The following is a 24,652-nucleotide window of genomic DNA, read 5'->3' as shown; positions in this document are numbered from 1 at the left end:
TTCTAGATTCCTGCTGATCTTGGCCACTTTGTATGCCTTCTCTTCCAATTTAATTGTCTCTCTTATTTCCTGAGACACCCATGGCAAATTACACCTTTACTTAAAGTTCTTCCTTTTCACTGGAATATACTTTTGATGAGCACTTTGAAAAATTGATTTGAAAGTCCTCCACTGTTTGTCAACTGTTCCACCATAAAGTCTTTGTTTCCAGTCTGCTTTAGCCAAGTCCTCCCTCATCCTATTGTAGTTTTCTTGTTTAAGCTGAGGACCCTATTATTGGATTTTATCTTCACACTCTCCTTCTGTATTCTGAATTCAACCATATTGCTATCGCTCCTTCCAAGAGGAACCCTAACAATGAGGTCATTACTTATTCCTGTCTCATTCCACAGGACCAGATCTAGGATAGCTAGCTCTCTCCCTCGTTGGTTCCATTTCATACTGTTCAAGAAAACTATTGCAGATACACTCAATGAACTCCTCCTCAAGGCTACTTTAAGTGAGCAGGTTTGACCAATTGACATGTAGATTAAAATCCCCCTATGTTAATTGCCATACCATATTTAAAGGCATTAGTTATTTCTTTGTTTATTGTTCACCCCGATGTTATGTTATTATTTGGTGGCCAATAGTCTATGCCTATCAGTGACATTTCTTCTTAGAATTTCTAATTTCCACCCAACAGATGCTCTATCCAACTTGCATCATCGCTTAGCAACCCACCCCCCAAATGTCATCCTTGAATATCAGAGCTACACCACCTCCCTTTCCTTCCTGTCTGTCCTTCTGAATAGTCTGATACCACTGGATATTTAACTCCAGTCATGACCTCCTGTAACCATGTCTCCGTAACGGCTACTAAAGCATATTTGTTCGTGATGATTTGTGCCATTAACTGATCGACCTTGTTACGAATGCTACGAGCATTCAGGTAAAGTGCCCTTATGCTAGCTTTCATATCCTCATGATTTCCAACATCTCTATTAATATCTTCTGAGTTATCTTTCCTTTTTACTTCTTTCACAGTCTGCCTTGTAGTCAAACCTCCTGCACACATGCTAACCTACTACTTACCCTTTTATTTACTATCATACTTCCCGTTGTTTTCTCCTTCCCTTCCCCCTGACTCACTAGTTTAAAGTCCTAGTGGCCACCTTATTTATCCTTTTCTTTATAACATTGGTTCCAGATTGCTCAAGTGGAGACCATCCCATCAGTACGGATCCCTCCTGTTGCAAAACTGATGCCAATGCCCCACACCACTCCCTAAGCCACGTGTTTAATTCCCTAATTTTCTTATCCCTAAATCACTTCAGATGTGGCTCGGGTAGTAATCCAGCGATTATAACCCTTGAGGACCTGCTCCTTAATTTCATTCGTAGTGCTTGATAATCCTCAAACAGGTCCTCCTTCATAGTTCAACGTGGACCACAACATCTGTATCCTCCCCCTCCTGCTCCAATATTCTTTCAAGCTGGTCAGAGATGTCCTGTACCCTGGCACCGGGCAGGCAACATGCCATGCAGGGCTCCCGATCCGGCTTGCAAAGGATACTATCTATCCCCCTAATTAGAGAATTACCACTTGTCTTTTTACTCCCCATTCTTGAATGGCTTCCTGCACCATGGTGCCGTGGTGAGCTGGTTCATCCTCCCCACAGCCTTTACCTCGACCACACAGGGAGCAAGTGTCTCATATCTGTTGGACAAGATCAAGAGCTGAGACTCATCCATTCCTGAACTCAGGATATCCCTACTTGCCTCACTTGCAATCACACCCTGCTGTCCCTGATGACTGACTGAAGCAAACACAGAGTTGTGCAATTTGAAATTTCAAAAATAGGATTTTAAAGTAAATGATAGCTCAGTTTTAAGACCCAATTTTAATAGTGTGTTAAGTATGTAAGTGCACCAAGGAAGGAGGTGAAGCAAGAACTAAATTATCCAGCTGCACGGAGGGATTATTCATTTATGGGATGTGCGCATCACAGCTGGGCCAGTATTTACTACCCATCCCTAGATGTTCTTGGGAAATGGTGGTGACTGCCTTCTTAAGCCATTGTGGTCCATATCCCATCTGATTCTTACATGGAGGGATTGACGTGCAGACCAATCAACAGATAGGAACAAGAAGTGGTTTGGCTGAGACACAAAGAGGTGGTCACTAGCTGTCATACAAGTGGATTGAGAAGGTAAAAGGTTGGGGTTTATATTTCCTTTAAGTTTAAAGAGAAGGGGATGTTGTAAATCGTGGCCATGGGTGTAGGAAGACGAGAGCATAGGAGAGTCCAATGTTTCCTCATGGTGCTTGGGGGGAGTATACCTGCTGCTCAAGGCTAAGAAGGAAACTATAGATTAAAAAAAAACTTATCACCCCAATCCTCCACAAGGTTTGCTGCTGAGTGGTGCAAGTTTCCTGGTGAGATCAATATTTCTGCATGTGTTTTGTATATCACTAGGTGTCTTGTCTCCAGGGACAAAAGCTCATTTGCCAAAACTTACCTGTAAAAATGGTGAATAGTGCACAGTTTAAATAGACATAGTGCAATATAATGCTCCAATTTTAAAGCTCTGCATGTCCCCTTCCTCCCTGATATTTGTTAAAAGTAGACCATTAGCAATTATTGTACACTATGAAAATTTATTAGTCATACTTCATAATCATTAAGCTTCAGATGTTCTATTCGTAATCATTTTCATTTTCTTAGTCTGTGGGCAGAACAATGTGAAATACCACAAGTGTCTCTTTTCACAGTTTAATGTTTATTTGTAATTGCGATGCTCAGTGTTGCATATTGCTAAATGTTCATGCATTACTGCAACAACAACTGCAAACATGTACCGGGTCCGACTGGTATTGTACCTGGAAAGGTCTTTCACATCAGGATGAAGAAGGAAGACAACTCTTGATCAGAGAGGGGAGGAGAGTCTGAGAGTCTTTTCAACTCTCATTGCAATATAAATGCAACTGTCGTATTCTAATTGAAACTGGTTGGTTTACAAGATTTGTTGCAAAGAGGGAAAGAAGAAGTATGCTACTGTGAAGTAAAAATGAAGGACTTTCATTTGTATAGCAACCTTTCATGACCACTGGAAATTTCAAAGCTCTTTACCGCCAATCAGGTACCTTCAGCAAATGCCCACAAACAGCAGTATGTTAATGATCATAAAAGTTGTTTCTTACAATATTGAGTAAAGCATAAATACTGACTTTGTTGGGGACAATTTCCCTGCTCACCTTTGATATAGTGCATGGAATTATTTACATTCACCCAGGAAAACAATTAGACCACATTTTAATGTCACATCCAAAAGACAATAGCTCTAACAGTGCAGTGCTGCACTGTAATTTCACCTGGCTTTTCGAACACAAGGCCTAGGAACAGTACTTGAGTCAAGAACCCTTTGACTCTGAGGTAAAATTGCTACCAACAGAGCCAACAGACACACAGCACTAAACAAGGCTTTAAATAATACTGAAGATGTACCTCCAGCCAAGTTGTTCCAGTCCATTTACAACACTGCCATGTACCCGGCAATGTGGAAAATTGCCCAAGTACATCCTGTACACAAAATGCAGGACAAATCCAATCTACCATCCCATCAGTCTACCCTTAATTATCAGTAAAGTGATGAAAGGTGTCATTAACAGTGCTATCATGCAACACCTGCTCAGTAATAACTTGCTCAGTGACACCCAGTTTGGGTTCTGTCAGGGCCACTGAGCTCCTGACTTCATTATAACCTTGGTTCAATTGTAGACAAAAGAGCAAAATTTCAGAGGTGAGCTGAGAGTGACAGTCCTTGACGTTAAGGCCGCATTTGATCGAGTGTGGCACCAAGGAGCCCTAGCAAAACTGGAATCTATAGGAATCAAGGGGGCAAACTCACTGCTGGTTGGAGTCATACCTGACATAGAAGAAGATGGTTGTGATTGTTGGAGGTTGATCAGCTCAGCTCCAGGTTATCACTGCTAGAGCTCGTCAGGGTAGTGTCCTAGGCCTAACCATCTTCAGTTGCTTCATCAATGACCTTCCCTCTATCATTAGGTTAGAAATGGGATGCTCACTCTTGATTGCACAATGCTCAGCATCATTTTCAACTCCTCAGATACTGAAGACTATCTGATATCTAGATGCAGCAAGATGTAGGACAATATCCAGGCTTGGGCTGAAAAATGGCAAGCAACATTTGTGCCACACAAATGCCAGGCAATGACCACTGGCAATAAGAAACAATTTAACCACTGTCCTTTGACATGAAATGGTGTTACCATTACTGAATCCTCCACTAACAACATCCTGATCAGAAACTGAACTGGATTAGTCATATAAATACACTGGATACAAGAGCAGGAATAGTGCAGTGAGTAACTCACTTCCTGTTTACCCAAAGCTTGTTCACCATCTTCAAGATATATGTGAGGAGTATCTTGGAATACTTTCCACTTCCTTGGATGGATACTCAAGAAGTATCTAGGACACCAAATGATTGGCAGCGTATCCACAAACATTCAGTCCCTCCACTAATGACATTCAGTAGCAGCAGTGTGTATACCTACAAAATGCACTGCAAAATTCCTCAAGGATCCTTACATTCCAAACACACAACCACTTCCATCTAGAAGGACAATGGAAACAGATACATGGATACACCACCACCTGCAAGTGCCACTCTAAGTTCTGACTTAAACCTATATTGCTGTTGCTTCACTGTCATGGGGTCAAAATCCTGAAGTTCCTTGCCAAAGGATTTGTGGGTCAAACTACAACACATGGACTCCAGTGATTCAATTTTCCATCAATTAAGACTCTTACGTGGCCAATTATCAGCCACATAAGGGCTTCACCCAACCACAGCCTGAGGTTCTGAGGAAGGGTCACCAGATCTGAAATATTAACTCTGATTTGTCTCCATAGATTGCTGCCAGACCTGATGAGCTTTTTCCAGCAATTTCCATTTTTGTTTCTGATTTCCAACACCTGCAGCTCTTTTGGTTTTTGATTACCTGCCTTCCTGGTGGGTAAGAAAAGTGGCTGGTTTGCCGAGTGCCTGCCTGGTTCAGGGAAACCTACATTTGCGCCAATCTGGGGCAAATCAGGGACAGGAAAGAGGGGCAGGGCTGTGGCTTTCAATAGCAACGCTCCTCACCCTTTTCTCTGACCCCTGATTCCCTCTCCCTGAAACTCCAACTGCATGAGAATGAAAGAAAAGGCCGTACTTTCTTGCTGTCGGACTCTGTGAAGGTCAAGCCTCTGATGAAACAGGATTTCGTCACATAGAGCTATGAATCATGGTTGTGGATATGTTCGCCAAACTGGGAAGTTGATTTGTAGAAGTTTCATCCCCTGTCAGTGTGAAATCCTCAATGCTTTGGAGCCTCCTGGGAAGCGCTGCTGTATTGTGACTTCTGGAATTTATCTTGCTCCATTTCTGCTGCTTCCAGTTACCGGTTGCGGTTGTTCGTTTTAGTGGCCGGTGTATTGGGTCCAGGTCTATGTGCTTGTTGATAGAGTCCATGGATGAGTGCCATGCTTCTAGGAATTGTTTGACTGTCCTCTGTTTATCTTGTCCTATGATCGTTGCATTGTCTCAGTCGAATTTGTGGTCCCTATCATCTATGTATATGGCTACTAGGGACAGCTGGTCGTGGCATTTACTGGTTAGTTGGTGCTTGTGGATGCGGATTTCTAGTTGTCTGCCTGTTTGTCCTACATATTGGTTTATGCAGTCTTTGCATGGAATCTTGTAAATTACGTTAGTTTTGCACATGATGGGTATCAGGTCTTTTGTCCTGGTAAGTTGTTATCTGAGCATGGCTGTCGGTTAATGGGCTGTCATGAATCCCACTGGTCAGAGGACTCTGGCTGTCGGATCTGAGACTCTTTTATACAAAATAGCATGGCTAGTGAGTTAGGTCGTGGCATGTCCTTGTCACGTTGTTTGTCTGTTAGGCATCTGAGGATGAAGTTGCAGAGATATCTGTTCTTGGTGAAGATTCTGTAGAGGTGTTCTTCTTTTTCCCTTTGCAGGTCGGGAGTGCTGCAGTGTGTTGTAGCCATTTTGAACAGGGTCCTAATGCAGCTTCTCTTGTGTGTATTGGGTGGTTGCTGTTGTAATTCTAGCTGCGTTTGCTGGGAAGCTCTGTTAACTCTGAACAAACTGATTGGAACTCAATACGGTGGGGTTTCTCAATGGTGAAGGGCAGTGAGTCAGTTGTCAGCAAATATGCCCATGCCCACACTAGGACTATAAATCAGAGAACATCTCTTAAGCATCTTTAGATGTTGGTAATAACGAACAAGCCTTTACTGGAGCAAGCCAGCATCATCTTCTGAATCATTCACACCATCAGCTACCAGGCTTATTTTTCTCTTCATAAGAACATTCCTTGATGTTGAATTGTTTACACATTGCTGCAATATAATGAATTTAATTCAATTTGCTCATTTAATAAGCCAGTCATTATTCATAAGAACATAAGAACGAGGAGCAGGAGTAGGCCGTCTGGCCATTCGAGCCTGCTCCGCCATTCAATAAGATCCTGGCTGACCTTTTCATGGAGTCAGCTCCACTTAACTGTCCTCTCACCATAACCCCTAATTCTTTTACTGTTCAAAACAAAATCTACCTTAGCTTTAAAAACATTTCCTGAGGAAACCTCAACTACTTCACTGGGCAGGGAATTTCATAGATTCACGACCCTCTGGGTGAAGTTTCTTTTCAATTCAGTCCTAATTTAGAGGCTATGCCCTCTTGTCCGAGTTTCACCTGCCAGTGGAAACATCCTCTCTACTTCTATCTTATCTATTCCCTTCATAATTTTATATGTTTCTATAAGATGCCACCTCATTCTTCTAAATTCCAGTGAATATAATCCCAGTTTACTCAGTCTCTCCTCAACTCCAGAATCAACCTGGTGAACCTCCTCTGTGCCCCCCCAAATGCCAGTATATTCTTTCTCAAGTAAGGAGATCAAAACTGTACGCAGTACTCCAAATGTGGCCTCACCAGCACCCGAGACAGCTGCAACATTACCTCTCTGCTTTTAACTCAATCCCTTTAGTAATGAAGGACAAAATTCCATTTGTCTTCTTAATTATCTGCTACACCTACAGACCAACCTTCTGTGATTCATGCACAAGAACACCCAGGTCCCTCTGCAAAGCAGTATGCTGCATTTTTTTTCCATGCAAATAATAGCCTTTTTTACTATTAGTCCTACCAAAATGGATGGCTTCATAATTATTAACATTGTATTTCACCTGCTAGACTTTTGTCCACTCACTTAAACTATCTACGTCCCTTTGAAAAATTTCACAGTCCTCTGCACACTTTGCTCTGCCACTCATCTTAGCATCAATTGTAAACTTTGACACAGTACACATGGTCTCCAACTCCAAATCATCTATGTCAATTGTGAATAATTTCAGTCCCAATACTGATCCCTGAGGCACACAATTAGTCACTGATCACCAACCAAAAAAGCAGTCATTTATCCCCACTCTCTGCTTCCTGTTAGTTATCCAATCCTCTATTCATACCAATATATTGCCCATAACACCTTGCATCTTTATTTTATGCAGCAGCCTTTTGTGTAGCACTTTGTTGAATACTTTTTGGAAATCTAGATACACCACATTTACAGTGTCTCTATTGTTTACCATGCTCATTATGTCTTCATACAAGTCCAGTAGATTAGTTAAGTATGACCTGCCCTTCATAAACACATGCTGCGCCTGCCCAATGGGAGAATATCTATCTATATGCCTCACTATTTCTTCATTGATAATAGACTCAAGTATTTTCCCCACTGTAGATTTTAAGCTAACGAGTCCATAATTCCCCATCTGTTGTCTACCTCCTTTTTAAAACAGTGACGTCACATTTGCTGTTTTCCAATCTGCAAGAACTGCCCCCGAGTCCAGTGACTATTGGAAGATTACCACAAGTCCATTTTCTATTTCTCCTACCATCTCTTTTATTACCCTGGGATACATTCCATCAGGGCCAGGAGAGTTGTCTATCCTTAGCTCCATTAGCTTACCCAACACTACCTCTTTTGTGAAAATGATTGTTTCCAGGTCCTCACCTACTTTCGTCTCTTTGTTATTTTAGGAAATTTGTTTAGGAAATTAATAACTGGCAAGTTATTTGTGTTCTCCACTGTGAAGACTTACACAAGATACCTATTCAATGCCTTGGCCATTTCATCATCTCCCATAACTAAATGCCCCTTCTCATCCTTTGATGGACCAATGTTTACTTTATCTACCATTTTTCATTTTATATATTTCTGGAAACTTTTGCTATCTATCTTTATATCCTGATCTAGTTTATTCTCATAGTCTATACTACTTTTCTTTATAGTTTTTTTTGTGGCTTTCTGTTGACCTTTAAAGCTTTCCAATCTTCTAGTTTCCCGCTGATCTTGGCCACTTTATGTGCCTTCTCTTTCAGTTTGATAGCCTCCCTTATTGCCTTAGGCACCCATGGCAGATTATCCCTTTTCTTACAGTCCTTCCTTCTCATATGTATATACTTTTGATGAGCACTTTAAAAAATTGATTTGAAAGTCCTCCAATGTTCGTCAACTGTCCCACCATAAAGTCTTTGTTTCCAGTCTACTTTAGCCAAGTCCTCCCTCATCCTATTGTAGTCTCCTTTGTTTTAGCACAGGACCCTGGTATTGGATTTTATCTTCAAACTCTCCAGCTGTATTCTAAATTCAACCATACTGTTTCTTCCAAGAGGATCCCTAACTCTGAGGTTATTAATTATTCTTGTCTCATTACACGGGAGCAGATCTAGGATAGCTTGCTACCTCGTCGGTTTTGTACACATTACTTAAAAAGAATGTTTCACACTTAATTGGTTGATATTATGTGCATACAAATTTACAAACTATCTCTGAGAACAGAAGGACGTTATCAACTGATTTAACCATTTGAGATCGACCATGAAGATCTTGTACCCTTGAGGGCAGGATCTTGTGATTACCTTATGTCGGTGCGCCCCCTGGAGAGTTATCTTTGCAACAATTCAGATGTGAATAGAAAGAGATCATTGTGACAGAAATGAAACTGACTTACTGAATCTTAGTTTTGTGATAGTTGCCTCATTAAGTTATGTTGCGGTTTTCCAAATCTTGAGGAAGCCACATTAAAATTAATAGATACTGAATTACTGAATATTTTTGAACTAGAGTTTTTTTTTCAAATTTAACAGAATCTAGACACAGTTAATTTACATGGGCTCAATTGTTCAAATGAAGTTAGGTAAAAGATAGAATATTTGGATAATGAACCCTTAAACTGGCTAGTTCTAATTAAGTGAAAAGGCTTCCTAATATATAAAACATCTAAAATTATGAAGGGAATAGATAAGATAGAAGTAGAGAGGATGTTTCCACTGGCAGGTGAAAGTAGGACAAGAGGACATAGCATCAAAATTAGGGGGAGCAGATTTAGGACTGAATTGAGAAGGAACATCTTCACCCAGAGGGTTGTAAATCTATGGAATTCCCTGCCCAGGGAAGTAGTTGATGCTACTTCAGTCAATGTTTTTGAAGCTAGAATAGATTTTTTTGGACAATAAAGGAATTAAGGGATATGGTGAGATGGTGGGCAATTGGAGATGAGTCCATAAAAAGATCAGCCATGGTTGTATTGAATGGCGGAGCAGGCTCGAAGGGCCAGATGCCCGACTCCTGCTCCTAGTTCTTATGTTCTGAATAAAAGAATGCTACATGGAAGGTGAAGTTTGATGGAGTTTCAGTGATGTAAGCTAAGGGGACATGTGGCAGAATTGAGTGATGAAACCTAGCTCAATGTGGAGATCATCATGCTCCATCTTTTATGCTTTTTATAAGTAGCAAAACATGTTGCAGCAAGATGCCAATTAATGGGGATTACACTTGTTCACATGAGAACTAGACGCAGGCAATTCAGCTTCTCCGCCATTTAATTTCTTCCCCTAAGCCATATGGTCACACTCTATTCCGCTTGCAATTTTTGGATGAGTTTTTGAATTGCTGTTAAAACAATATTTTATTATTAATCATTCATTGTTACATTGTAATTTGTCCATCAACGTGCCTATTGTCTTCAATTACTGTGCTGTCTTGCATGTTTTGCACTTTTCTATGCACTTTATCGTGCCCTGTGTATGACTGTACTCTCGTGTAGTATGTGTGTTCATAGAGCACCTTGGTCCTGGAGGAAGGCTGTCTCGTTTTTATTGGACCAGTTGTATATGGTAGAAACGACAAATAAAGTTCCTCTACTCTACATAATACGATAATGGCTGATCTCATCTTGGTCACAACTCTACTCTCCCACTCTCCATAACTTTTCAACCCATCACTAATTAAAAATCTGTCCATCGCCTCCTTAAAGTTACTCAATGTCCTGGGATCCACCATACTCTGGGATTGTGCATTCCACAGATTCATGAAAGAAGTAATTTTTCCTCATCTCTATTTTAAACCTGCTCCTCCTTATCCTAAAACTAGGACCTCTCATTCTAGATTGCCCCAGATGAGGAAGCAGCCTTTCTGCACTTACTTTGTCAATCCCCTCTAACATTTTACATACCTCAATTAGACTCCCCTCTCACTCTTCTAAACTCCAGACAGTATAGGTTTAAACTGCTTACTCTCTCTTCATAAGGCAAACCCTCATCTGTGAAATCAATCTCGTGAACTTTATCTGAACTGCCTGCAATGCAACTATATCCCTCTTCCATCTAAATCCAACTACTATCGTCTTTTAAACTATTCCTTGTGAGAATAAGTCCACCCATCTAATCGCTTTGCATGGAAATAGTTTCTTTTGAATTTCTTACTTGATTTCTTAGTGACTGCCTTATATTGAAGTGAAACTGTTTTCTACATGTATCAGATACTTTCATGATCTGAAATCACCAGATTGTATTTTTAATGCCCAGAGAGAACAGCATTAAACTGTTTAGTCCTTCTTTATAGATATAATTTTTTCAATACGGTATCATTCTTCTAAATTATACATTTCTCTTCAGTGTGCACCATTATCCTCTTTTCTGATGTGAAGACCAGAAATTTTACAGGACTCTAAGTGTGCTCTAACCGAGATCATAAAAGTAAGGTTTTATATAATTTTAACAAATCTTCTCTGTCATTCAATATTATTCCCCTGAAAATGAAGCCTATTGCAATATTTGCTTTCTGAATGGCCTTATCAACTTGTGTTGCGACTTTTTAATGATTTGTTTATCTACGTCTCTAGATCATTTTGCTCCTCTACCCCATGCAGAATTTGGTTTGTCAGAGAGTATGTAATCTCCTTATTCATCGCATGTTAACTCATCATCATGAATCCATATTGTTGTCCATTGCCAATTACACACCCATTCTGCAATCTTATGTTTTTTTATTTCTCTAATTTGAGTATTTCACCTCTAACTTCAATGGTATGTTGGTTGAATAGTTGACTGTCGTGGGAACCTGATTGAGTAAGTAGTTAAGGCTATGTGTCTTATATTTTATCTACTATACAACATTAAAATCAGATCAGGTCAGTCAGTCATAGAGTCATAGAGATGCACAACATGGAAACAGACACTTTGGCATTGAGAAAGAATGTTGTTAGCCATCTGGGAATGTTTGCTGACCGTACAAATACACAGTTTCCTGCCCTTTTGGGGTGCTTACCACTCACTCAAGTGGATTCGAGCACAGGAACAGGAATGCCTTGCTGCAGTTTGTACAGGGTCTTTGTGAGACCACTCCTGCAGTATGGCATGCAGTATTCATCTCATTATCTGAGGAAGGATGTTCTGGTTTTGGAGTGAGTGCAATCAAGGTTTACCAGGCTGATTCTAGGGATGGCAGGACTGATGTATGAAGAAAGACTGGATCTCTTTGGACTATATTCACTAGAGCTTAGAAAAATGAAAGGAGAATCTTATAGAAACCTCTAAAATTCTAACAGGACTACACACAGATGTTCCTGATGATGATGGAGTCCAGAACCAGCATTCACACAGTTTAAAGACACATCAATAGACCATCCAGGACTGAGGAGAAATTTCTTCACCTCGGGAATGGTGAGCCCATGTAATTCTCTGCTACAGAAACAGGTTATAACCAAAACATTGAATATTTTTAAGAAGGAATAAGATATAGTTCTTAGGGCTAAAGGGATTAAAGGGCTTGGGAGAAAGTAGGAACTCTTGCTCCTTTACCCATGTTCCCATTTAGATAAAAGCCAACAAGATTTCTCGATCACTGTGCAGTTTTGGCATTATTCCTTTGAGCCTTCTTGTAAAAGGCAGGAATTCTCCATGGTGACAATCCAAAGCACAATATCAGGAAGGTTTCTCTTCTCTCCCCCACTTCCTATCAACATTCTGAAGTTCAATAACTTTCTGGTGATGCTAAAATCCAACCGGCTGTTCAAGAACTGTGATTTAAACCCCATTACTTTAAACTATCCCTTGACAATAGGACATATTGCTTCCCATTGCCTCCTAGAATAATGAAAAGTTTAAATGAACTCTCCAAAATCTGAGCTACAGCCTCAAGACAACCCTTCCTCAGGCTGATCACATAAAGTTGCTCCAGGGCTCTCAATACCTCCAGACCACTGTTATCCTGGTCATCTACATAAAGAGTCTCCTGCATCCTCCAAGAACAACCTGGTAAAATGTAAAAAGGTCATGACAATCTATCTGTTCATTCCTATTCCTAACCTTCATGCTGTTTAGCATTGTTTCTGCAGGAGTTTGAGACAAAGATCCAAACAGAACAGTGTGGAGAATGGGAAGATAATTTATGCCTTTGCAGAGGTCATTCTTATGACCTTGATCGAGATTAGTAAGCTTTTTATTGGAATTTGAAAACCGAGGTATTTACGATTGGATAAAGATACGAGGTTCACTGTAACAAGGGAAATTTATTGTAAAAAACAGATTGAAGAACTTGCCAGCACATACTTTGACAGCCACTGGGATAAGGTGACAACCCACCCTTTGGATTGAAAGTCCTGCTCCAACAGACGACAGAGTTCTGTTACAAAGTCCTGGAACTCCTCTGCATGCAGTGCCTTGCTCATCCAGTGGAAATGATATTGAAGGCAATAGACTCTTGCCTTCCTGTTACTTGTTCCTCATCATTAGAGAATTCCTTTTACAACTTCGTCATGTGAAGGTTGTTTGCAGCTGCTGGAGTTTCCTGCTGGACCCAGGCTTGCTGGCACTTCTGTTCCTCCTCAGTTTGTCTCCACCTTTGCTGACCAGCAGCCACAGTGATGGTAAGTCCTTCTGTGGCTGCATCCATTGATCATGGTTCCAGTGAACCTGTGTGGGAAATATCGCAAGAACTCAGGAATTAGGGTAGGCCATTCAGCCCATCAAGTCCACTCGCCCATTCAAATCAATTGTGGCTGATGGAATGCTTCAATATTTTTTACTCACCCCATCCCAATAACCCTGTATGCCACAGGTTATCAGAAATTCACCAATCACTACCTTGAACATTCTCAAAGACTGAACCTGCACAAACCTTCTGTGGTAGAGAATTCCAAAGGGTCACAACTCTCAGAGTAAGATAACTCTTCTTTCTCTCTGACTTAAGTGGCACCCCCCTAATTTTTAACCTGTGCACCCTTGTTTTAGACTCCTCAGCCAGGGGAACCATCTCACCTGCATCTACCTTGTCTATCCATTTTAAATATTCATAGGTTTGAACAAGATCACCTATCATTCTTCAAAAACTCTCGTGAACACATGCCTAGTTTATCCAATCTCTCTTCATTGGACAGTCCTGCTATCCTGGGACTAAGTCTAGTGGAGCAGGACATGTTTTCAGCAATATGAGCAGTCAGCATTCACATCACAGCCAAGTGATAGGTTACCATAATCCTCCATACAATGGAACATGTAGTACTCAGATAAGAAGGCCATGGATTGTCTCTACACAGCCCTCATTATTTCCATATATTTCTCATTATTTGGAAAAACAGAAATGTTACTTTAATAAGCTGAAGAGGAAAAGAGAATCTCCTTTCATTGCATGGCCAGTAATAATGCTTTTTAACTTTAAAATTGTCACTAAGGCCCTCAGTAAGGTTAGAAGAATTTCTTTGTTCAGCACTTGGAGTATTTAGCCTCATGGACCATATGAAGAACTTCTGTTGTATACATTTAAAGCAAAAGAGGATGCAGAGTTATGGTGAGAGTCTGGGGCAGTGGATTAATCTTGGAATGCTGCGGGAATCAATGGTTAGAGATACAATGAGCTGAACCAGTTCCTTCTGGGGTTACATTTCTCTGGCTTTTGTCACTCCACCTCAGTCACCTCTATCTTCCACCAGGAGAGGGAGCCATTGTTTACTTTGAGCATCTGCAGCAAATTTTTCAAATTTCTGTATTGACCTGATTAGAATTGTCAAACCAATAGAAATGGTGCTTCTGGTGAGCTAACAAGTAAATCCCAGTGTTCACATTGAGCTACAGTTCAAATTAAAAAGTAGTTGTAATTTTATGTTTGATAATTTTACTGTTTAAGATTGAGCATGCAGGAATAAATAGAAGATAAATTCAATTGTGCTTCTTTCACACTCTAATTCCCATCTTGATTTATTAAAATTGTTTTCTTTCAAAATATTCGCCTAACCAGTCAGAGCTCCCCAATATTCATAAAGAGGACTTGAAATGACCGAATCGGCGAAAAGTTAGGCTCTGCGGAAAATTGGTGACCTGTGTGAAATTATCCCGAGCATACTAATTGTTTCTTGTCTTGTGCAGAAATAGAGTACAAATATTATAATCTTTAAGTCCCATGGTTATTTTAACTTATTTTTGATTCCTATGACACGCTTCTGGGGCAGGTGGGGGCTTGAACCCAGGCATCCTGGTTCAACGTAGTGACACTATCACTGCACCACAATAGTTCCCTTTAAGTCATGTACCTTGAGGTTTGCATTTTCATTTGTGTTTGTCCATATTCTATGAAATGATTCACTGCCTAAACTTACTAAACATGTCCAGATCTATTTTCCACTTGGGCAGCTGACTGGCAGAGCTTGTAGGTTGGCTCCCTGTTTCAATGATAGGTGTCTGCACGATTTTGAGGCTGTCCAGTGGAACTGAAAAGTTCATATTAAAGCTCCCAGTGCAGCTTGAAAAAATAAAGCTTCAAGGTCACTGATGAGGGAAGTTGGGGAGACTTAACCCACGCTGGTAAGAGCAGACACAGATAATCAAAATCAACATCAGATTACTTATTTTGTCAGTGCTGTCAGGGATTTTCCACGCAGGTGAAGAGAAGAGAAAGTGAGAGACAGTCAGTTTGCAATAATTAAACGCATTAGAACCAAGTTGTGGGCTGTAAGCTGGAAACTTCCCTACCATTTTATCCTTTAACGTGTTTAAGATATAGTGGAAGACATTTCACAATGGCAGTTATTCTGCTGCCGTATGATTTAAAGAACTCGCAATAATCATTCTTCTGCAAAAACAATATTCAAGACAATCTAATCAGAATCATCTAATTTTCCTGAGGTGATGGTCTTTTATTGATGAAGGTGCTCAGTAAACTGATAACAAGGTTGTAAACAGAAGAATATTAGGTGACTCCATAATCAGAGAGAGATTTTCCTTGTAGTTCTCAATTATGTCATTTTAAAAAATTTCCACCCCTAGTTTCAGCATGTGATCTATCTCATCATCGTTACAGACCCCAAATCCTTGCTCATTTACCTAAACTAGTTCCTGTTCAGAAGTAATGCTCACTGTTTTTAAGCATCTGGAAACAATCCCAAAGCAGATTTAATCTCTTTTGGGAAGTATCTGCAAATAATTTTCCACATGGTGGAATGTCAAAGGGGACGATGGTGGGAGAAAGAGAGCCCAATGTCCCTGGCCACATATTCCTGCAGGTAGGATTGGCGACAAGAAATGATGGAACACAGATCATCTGTAAAATCCTACAGCGAAAAGTTAAATCATGTGCAGCAGCAAAAACAATAAAATGCTGCCACTTCTGGGAATTTGAAGTCAGCATCTAAAATGCTCAGCAGATCAGGCAGGATCTTTGATAACTGGTTAATTTCTGTTCTGGTAAAAGTTCATCAACTTGAATAATTAACCTATCTCTTGCTCCCTACAGATGGTGTCAGACCTACTGGATATTTCCAGCATTTGTTATTTCACTTTAAATTATGAGGACAGGTAGCATAAGCACTGCTTGCATTCCCTTACATTCAGAGGAACATGAGGCGATCTAACTGGGGTGTTTAAAGTGACAAAGGGAGAATCCAGAACAAAAGGACATATTCTTAACAATAATGCTAGAGCATTTTCACATTAAGGGTAGTGGAAAAATGAAACTATTGCTTTCAAAAGGCTGAGGGTCCTGATTGAATTCAAACTTTGAAGACTGAAATTGATATATTTCTGTTACAATGAGATGTCATCTCTTCCTACTCAACTTCTAGTTTGTAGAGGAACTCTGCCCCTCTATTCACCATAGAATCTCTGCAGTGTGGAAGCAGGCCATTTGGCCCATCGAGTACACGCCTACCCTCTAAAAAGCATCCCCGACCCACACCCCTCCCCTATCCCTGCAATCCTGCATTTTCCACGGCTAATTCACCTAAGTAACACATCTTTGGACTGTGGGAGGGTAATGGAGCACCTGGAGGAAACCCATGCAGACATGGGGAGAACGCACAAACTCCACGCAATCACCCACGGGTGGAAATGAACCTTGGTCCCTGGTGCTGTGAGACTGTAGTGCCACCATCTCTCCCCGTAACTCCCCCAACTCCCTAAAATTCACAGAAACATTCTACCCCCTTGTTGTGAGACGTATCTTGCCTTATTCCCCAGTAAACATCACCCCTAATCCAAACTCCTCCTTTTTCTTAATCGCAGTAACCATGAAGTTCATTATCTGAGTTTCCTGATCATCCAGAACCATGTGACAACTGTAGCATAACGGCTTCCCCGTGGTTAAAGACTTTGCATGCAGAATCCTGCCATGCGCATATCCTCACTGCTGTACACCCATGCACAAACTTTCTTTTCACTGCTCTAAGTCCCGAATGCAGCTTCAATCTGACACTGTAATTTCACCTGGGTTCAGCCTTTGGGTTGCAGACAAGTATCTATCAAAAGAACCAGGATATCCACTTGCAACACAGCCAAAGCAGTATTTATATTTTAACTATTTCCAAAATGGAATTCAGTTTTGTCAAAAGCCTGGTCTTCATTCTATGTTTGAGTCGCTCAGGTACAGGCAATGAAATGATATCAGGAATCAAAGCATCGATAATCTCTCAGTCCTATCTGGCAGCGCAACTTTTCAAATCTTATGTGAATATCTTGTTCATGCACAGAGTTTACAAAGCTTACAGAGAGACTCAGGAATTCCTCCAAGGTCACAGATCCCCAAAAATGAGAAACCCTATTTGGTTCAATATATGAAATGAAGGAGCATTTTAACGTTGAATATCTTTGATTTTCTTTGAAGCTTGTACCTGCAGAGATATGGATTAAATTTAAATTTGATACACATGATTACTCTAGTGAGGGAATCTTTACTGGCTGCCAAAGGAGCCTTCATCCCTCATCAATGACATCTGTAGAACCAAATGTCCCCAGTTGTTCCATTGATGAGTTACTATGATGCAACCAGATCGTCAGATTCAACCTTGTTATGTTGTCTGTGTGAAATTTGCACATTTTGCCTGTGTTTGCATGGGTTTTCTCTGGATGTTCCAGTTTCTACCCACAGTCCAAAGATGTGCAGGTTAGGTGAATTAACCAGGCTAAATTGCCTGTAGTGTCAAGGCATGTGCAAGCTAGGTGAATTTGCCATGGGAAATGCAGAGTTGGGTGGGTCTGGTGGCTCTTCAGAGGGTTGGTGTGGATTCAATGGACCCAATTTTCTTCTTCCACACTGTATGATACCTAACTTTTAGAATCGAACTCTTGGGGCCATCTTTATGTTTTCTTTGGCTAACAGTTGGCAGGCTCTGGGATTTGCTGGTGGAAATCCAAAGTTCGCCTGCCATGTATATGCCCTCCCAGCTGCCCTGCCCAGTGGGCACTGACAGACACAATTATGACCCAGTTACTGGGCTCATGGCTCATGGACTTTCAGTCCACATATGTTCTGCTCTGAACTTATTTTTGGCTTTATGGAAGGAATACATCACAACCAAACAGAGGTTTTCCAGTATTTTACACTGCACGGTAACACTCAAAAACCTCAACGATTTTGATAAAGAAGTTGGTTTTTAAACATTTTAATAAAGGAAGTGAAGCCAATCTTTTTTCTTTGCCCTCAAATGTTTTCATCGTATGTTTTCTTATTTTGTCCTGTGTTAGCTAACATCCTAACATCAATTTGAAGTGAGGTGCAAGTTTTATTTGGAAAGTTTTGATGGCCATTTCTAGCTCATGTAGAAAACTCCTGGCCTCACTTAGAGCTATGTTGTTAGAAGTCAGAAGTCAGTAAAAAGAGGTGCAAATTCACATGGCCCAGAGAATATCTATGAAGAGCAGGTCTGCATGACCCCAAAAGGAAATTCATAAAAATAAACAAATCAGCATTTTGGGGTCTCTTTTGTCTCCATATTTGATCCTTGGTGGGTTGGTCTGGCTGGAATCTCAATGTAATTTGTCACTCGTGGATGCTAATGTTAAATGGCAATTGCATGAGAGGTGGTCCCATTGATGATGATTTCAGCAGAAAGTGGCTGGGGCAAGGATTCAACAATCACCAATGTATCCTGATCTCATGGAGAGGGGTTAATCCCGATGGTGAGCTGGTGGGAAGCAGGTGGTGATTGGGCAGGGGGGATCTCAGTGAATGGTCAGGAAGTGGAAATCAAATGGTGGTTGGAAGTTTTAACAGGGGTCATTGGCGATGTGTTTACCTAACACTACCTCACCATTCTGCCTCGCTCCCTACCCATTACCCTTCCCCCCCTTCTCTTTATCTGCAGCTCCCCCTACCCCACCTCCATTCCTGAAGAAAGATTATACCCAAAAAAGTTAACTTCTTCATCTCCTGATGCTGTCTGGCTTGATGTGCTCTTCCAGCCTCCCCTGCTTGTCTACTTTCCTTCATTTGTTACATTCCAGAACTGGGAAACCAGGCCAAAACGAATTGGAAATAGAGGTACTTGTTAAAATATCTGAACAACAGCCTCATTTCCAATTATACACTGAGCATCCTCTCACATAAACAGAAATTTTCACAAAAACAGGAACGTCCACTCCTTGTCCCAACTGTATTATTGAATTGAATGAACTTTATTGTCACATGCATTCGAATGAATACAGTGAAAGGTTTGCAATGTCACCACTTATGGTGCCATTTTAGGTACGAGATACCTAGGCACAGATACTTAAGCATTTTGTATAAAATTGAAAAATAACAAATAAAAAAATCCAGCATAAAAATAAAAAGAAAATAAAAGTACTCAATTTACAATCCTTCCACTGCAGTTCGTGCTTTTAAAGGTAAGTCAGCAGATTGTGTTCCTGTTTCAGATTTGTAATCACTGAAAAGACTATCGCGCCCTCATTCAGGGGAATTTAAATGGACCCTGAGATAATTATTTATGCTTATCTTACCGACATCCCCACCAAGCCCTTTGTGTTTTACCCCATCTTCTGTCATCATTCTGCTTTTAAAATCACATCATGCCATTATATTTTAACATATCTAATCTTCTATCCTATTCTTCCAAACTCATTGAACTTGGTCAGTGACCTGCCCCTTTCTTCAAGTTTTTAAAAGATACAGTGGAGGTGGGTCGAGTGCATACAGTCATAATTTTTACCCTGGTAATATTCCTGTGGGCACCTAATGGTTAGCACTGCTGCCTCATAGCGCCAGGGACCTGGTTCTATTTCAACCATGGGTAACTGTCTGTGTGGAATTTGCACACTCTCTCCGTATCTGCGTGGATTTTCACTGGGTGCTCTGGTTTCCTCCCACAGTACAATGATGTGTAGGTCAGGTGCATTGGCCACTCTAAGTCACCCATAGTGTTCAAGGAAGTATAGGTAAGGTGTGTTCACCAGGGGAAATGCAGGGATAGGGTAGGGGGATGGGTCTGGGTGGGATACTGGGTTGGTGTGGACTTGTTGGGCTGAGTTGCCTGTTTCCACACTGTGGGGATTCTATTAAAAAGGTACAAGTTTAAGCTCCTTAAACAGGTCTTCCCATTTTCATTTTCATACAGTCAGTGGAATTGCAGTCAGTCGAAGTGGTTAATGTCTGACCAACCCATAATTGCATATTTTACACAAACTAATTAGATTAGATTAGACTACTTACAGTGTGGAAACAGGCCCTTCGACCCAACAAGTCCACATCGACCTGCTGAAGCGCACCCACCCAGACCCATTCCCCTATATTTACCCTTGCACCTAACACTACGGGCAATTTAGTATGGCCAATTCATCTAAGCTGTACATTTTTGGACTGTGGGAGGAAACCGGAGCACCCGGAGGAAACCCACACAAACAAGGGGAGAATGTGCAAACTCCACACAGTCAGTCACCTGTGGCGGGAATTGAACCCGTGTCTCTGGCACTGTGAGGCAGCAGTACTAACCACTGTGCCACCGTGCCGCCCACCAATGCTGCAATCATTGAGGAAAAAGCAGAGAATAATACACTTAAATGAAAAGTTTCAAGATGTTAAATTGAAGAAGATTGCCTGACTTAGCTTTTTGATAAAATTTTCCTCGGCACTTTTCTTTGCACAGCATTTACTCAGAAACATTCTTCTCTGAATCTAAATTGAAATTTAGTACTGTATTGGGAGAGATTCTCAGCATGCCTTCACTTCTTTAGTTTCAGAATGCTTCCCTACCGTCTGGGGAGAAGTGCATATTCTTCCAAAACTGCTGCTACTCCCACTTACTTTGCACTGACAAGGATCAGGAGCTGGTGGGAGGGGAAAATCACAGGTATAATGAGACGATGCAAGCTTGCTATCTGCAGTGTGAGCACAAATGGCAACCTCAAATTTCATGCTGTTTAATAATACAGCAATTTCAGCAAACCTTTAGGGGGAATTTTAAGATGATACGGGTGGGTGAGTTTCTGTGGGAGTGGCATGTTTGAAAGGCTGAATCCATGTGCATATCTGGAGCTGCTCAGGGTCTGCATGGATCTTCAGTGTATGTCAACCAGGGTTAACTGAATGTTACTGGACTGCTGTGACTTGCACAACCCTGCACAGCAACGATTCCTGGAGCTTCAGAAACAGGAAACAGATGAGTCTTCTGCACCCTGCAAGGACGAACACCAGTGGCCAAACACATCACTGCCAGGGATGGCTGAGAAAGCAAGATTCAGGTTTGGTTAAAGTGCAAAATCTAGTTGCATTGAGTGCTACATCCAAGCACGTCATCCTCCACCAACCCAGCAGAAAGCAGACCTACACAGTCTACAATTCATCCCCCTCACTCATTATCTTCATCCTTTTGTTTTTCTCATGATTCATATGACTAAAAACTACTTTGCGAGATACCAGACAAAAAAAAACAAGAGGGAACGATAAAATAAATTTTACTGTGGAGGATCCTAAATGAGAAATGTGACAGTGTAACTAGAAATCCTTTCCCTTCTGTGATACTGCCCATGTGTTTTCAACAAAGCGTGGGGCAGACTGCTTGAATTCTAAGTCTGACTGCCTTATGTGTTCTTGGCCAGCTGATGCCCTTTGGGATTGGGGTGCAGAAAAGGTTGCTCTGTTTTCACCTGTGCAGGTGTAGCCATCAGGACAGGAGGAAGCATTTGTAACTTGCACTGTTTGTGGGAGGTATGCAAGAAGTTGAGGTATTTTGAGCATTTTCCAATTCCATGCTCTCATTCTTCATCTTCAATGGCTCACTTGCATTTCCTATGGAGTAAGAGTCAGGGAATCACTCTGCTGCCCTCCAAACGGGCTCTGAAGTATTTAGGTAATTTTTTTTTGTCGATTAGGTGGCATTTTAATCATGCAAGTTATTGCTGAAGACAATCAGGTACTTGGTGAACTGCTTCATTGGCTGCTGCATGCTGTTGACTAGTCTTTGTCTCAAAGTAAACATCAATGTAAGGGACTGAGACATCTTGGCATTGATAGATGAGATAGATACCTCCGTTCTCCCTCCACTCTGAAGGATAAATAGAACTCACATTTTTGCTGCTGCTCCAGAATGCTGCCTTCTTCAACATACACTCCAGAACTTGCAGGGTCAAGCGTCTATTGCAGGAACTTAGACAGATTGCTGTATCTGTCCCCAAAAATGTGCCCCTTTGCTTCTTGAACTGGATTGGATATACGCTTGATGCAGGCTCCTTGCACCTTTCCTTAAGAAATTAAACAGACAGGCTGCCTCCACTTGGCCTCCACTCCACTTTAACTTTTTAAACAACAATCCAAGATGGACTTCTATGCAGCCCCAGCAAGACCTTACTCTCAAAGATTCCTGACCAGACAGATCTTGGAGTGTCTGAACAATGGCAGCACTAAGCAGGAGTGCTGGCTATTGCTTGCACTGCTGGTAAGTCAAAGAGGTGGCAGTCAGTGACAAAACTGAGTGTTTGGTCTGAAATCTCGTACGAACCAGGCCAATAGGCCCTTCTGAGGGACAGGAAGAGAATTCTGGACAGTGAAGGACAAAAGATGACAAATTGCATCGGTGGCTCCCCAGTTGACACGGGGGATCCCGGTGGGAAACCTATTGGATTGGATAAATGTTGAGATGCGATCCTTAATTGCCAACTTTAGGGCCTCAACTGAGCCATGGGTGGGCTGTGCGCCCATCAACTCCCCTATCTACTGCCCATAAAATCCTGGAGGGACTGATGGATGGACTGGTGATGGGCACTCAGCCAAGGTTATGTGCCTGTGGTGTCTGGTTCACTAAATAGCTGCCTGTCTCAGGAGCTCCATTGAGCTTCATGTGATTGAGCAGTTGGAGGTGGTGCTTACTCAGAGTGAGTCACCCCCTCACATCAGTCATCGTCCTCCATCAATAGCACCTCCTGAATGCTATCTCTAAGACTTGTAGCAGATTCAAGATATAATTTGCAGCAAACAAGTCAATTCAAGTCAGGCCACTTTAAGTATCATACAGCCCCCATAACTTAATTTGCTCAGCAGTTAGTTGGGAAGCCAGCACTTTTGTGCTATCAAGGTCAGGCATGCTAAGACCCAGACTTTCTCCTGCACGTCTTCCCAATGGATGAAACGATCTTTCTCAATTGATTAACAGTTTTTAGTGCTTGCTGGTTATTTGGGATTGAATTTTAATGGAGTTTTATTCTGTTTCTCTTTTCAGGGTGAAGCATTGGAACAGGCAATTATCAGTCAAGCTCCACAATTACAGAAGCTGATTGCAAGCACTGCACATGAGAAGATGGCCTGGTACCATGGTCCCATTAGTCGTGGAGATGCAGAACGACGCCTATACTTTGGTGCACAGCCAGATGGGAAATTTCTGTAAGTTTTGCCTTTCTTCCTTATACTTTCAAAGTTCTTCTTAAATGACAGCATTAATCATGTGATGGGTTAGATTCTGAGGGATTAGTGCTATGACACTTTTGCTGTAGTGCAGGACACCTCTACACCATCTCATACACCAGACAGAACAGTTCCATCAAAACTGCATGATCCATACAATTCACAGGCTGATCAGAATAGTGCTAATGATGTCTGGACACAACAGATAGAATTGAAGTGTACCAATGTACCAAAGTCCCGAGTGTTACTATCATGTGATGGATATTGGAACTGCACAACTGACGTTATGGAGGGAAGCCAGGTGGCGTCAAACAAGCAGCACAACCACCATCTATTGTAAGGCCCCTAAAATTACCTTCATTACTATCAGTGTCTAACTTTAAACTCCTTTCACAGGTCATTGGGCCAACATGTATGAGCTTTTTCCAGTGCTAAAACAAGTATTCAGGTCACTCTGAGTGCACAGACACTATGCTCAAATGTGGTTTCCAATGAAAACCGGATGCTTAAAGACACTTTTAATAGACCACGCAAAATACTGGGGCCAGTATTTCCGAACCTTGTTATGTGAAGTGACAAATAACGAGAAAGCCAGGAGGGAACTTAGTGACATTTAGTTTAAAGAATGGGGAAGATTGCAGAGGAAGATTGTAGTAAATATTCCAATGTTCTTCCTCATTTACTGAACTTCCACAAATAGAAATATACCAAAGTCCAAAAATTGCCAGTAAAGTTACTGGCTTCAGTTTGCTCTGGTGAAGCAACACAGAATCAGTAGAAGTGCAATGTCAGGACACAGCAAGAGGAACTTCAAAATGGTATACAGCTTCAAAGAGCAGTTGAAATTAACAAGGGAATAGGAACAAAGGAAGCTCCCTGAATGTGTAAGGCAAGCACCTGGAAAACAGGGAAAGATATTAACATACAGTTTTGTAGAGTGTGGCTAAACAAAACTGGAAACATAAAAAAGGGGAACAAACTTTTATAGGGGCAACAGCAAAAAAAAAGTCAAGAAAATACCCCTTAACCATAAAAAGAAAGATTGCAAGCTGACAGTCTGAAAGAAACAAATAACAATCATTCTTGATTGCTGAAGAGAAGGAATTCAAGCATTTCAAACTAAAATATGGAGAAC

At 41.2% G+C, this 24,652-nt stretch overlaps 1 protein-coding gene across 2 annotated transcripts in view; it reads left to right on the top strand.

The window, feature by feature from the left end:
* Window positions 1–24,652, top strand: part of zap70 (zeta chain of T cell receptor associated protein kinase 70) — a 102,626-nt gene that overhangs the window by 47,373 nt on the left and 30,601 nt on the right. For both annotated transcript variants that reach the window (XM_043721105.2, XM_043721106.2), the window contains one exon: window positions 23,336–23,496. In XM_043721105.2, coding sequence (XP_043577040.1) covers window positions 23,336–23,496 — 161 coding nt within the window. The remainder of the gene's footprint in view (window positions 1–23,335; window positions 23,497–24,652) is intronic.

Source organism: Chiloscyllium plagiosum, unplaced genomic scaffold (assembly GCF_037043375.1).
Source record: "Chiloscyllium plagiosum isolate Xiang-an unplaced genomic scaffold, Cpla_swu_hap1 HiC_scaffold_28, whole genome shotgun sequence".
Lineage (NCBI taxonomy): Eukaryota > Metazoa > Chordata > Chondrichthyes > Orectolobiformes > Hemiscylliidae > Chiloscyllium > Chiloscyllium plagiosum.
Note: the sequence above shows the minus strand (reverse complement) of the source record. Positions and strands in the feature narration are given on the sequence as shown.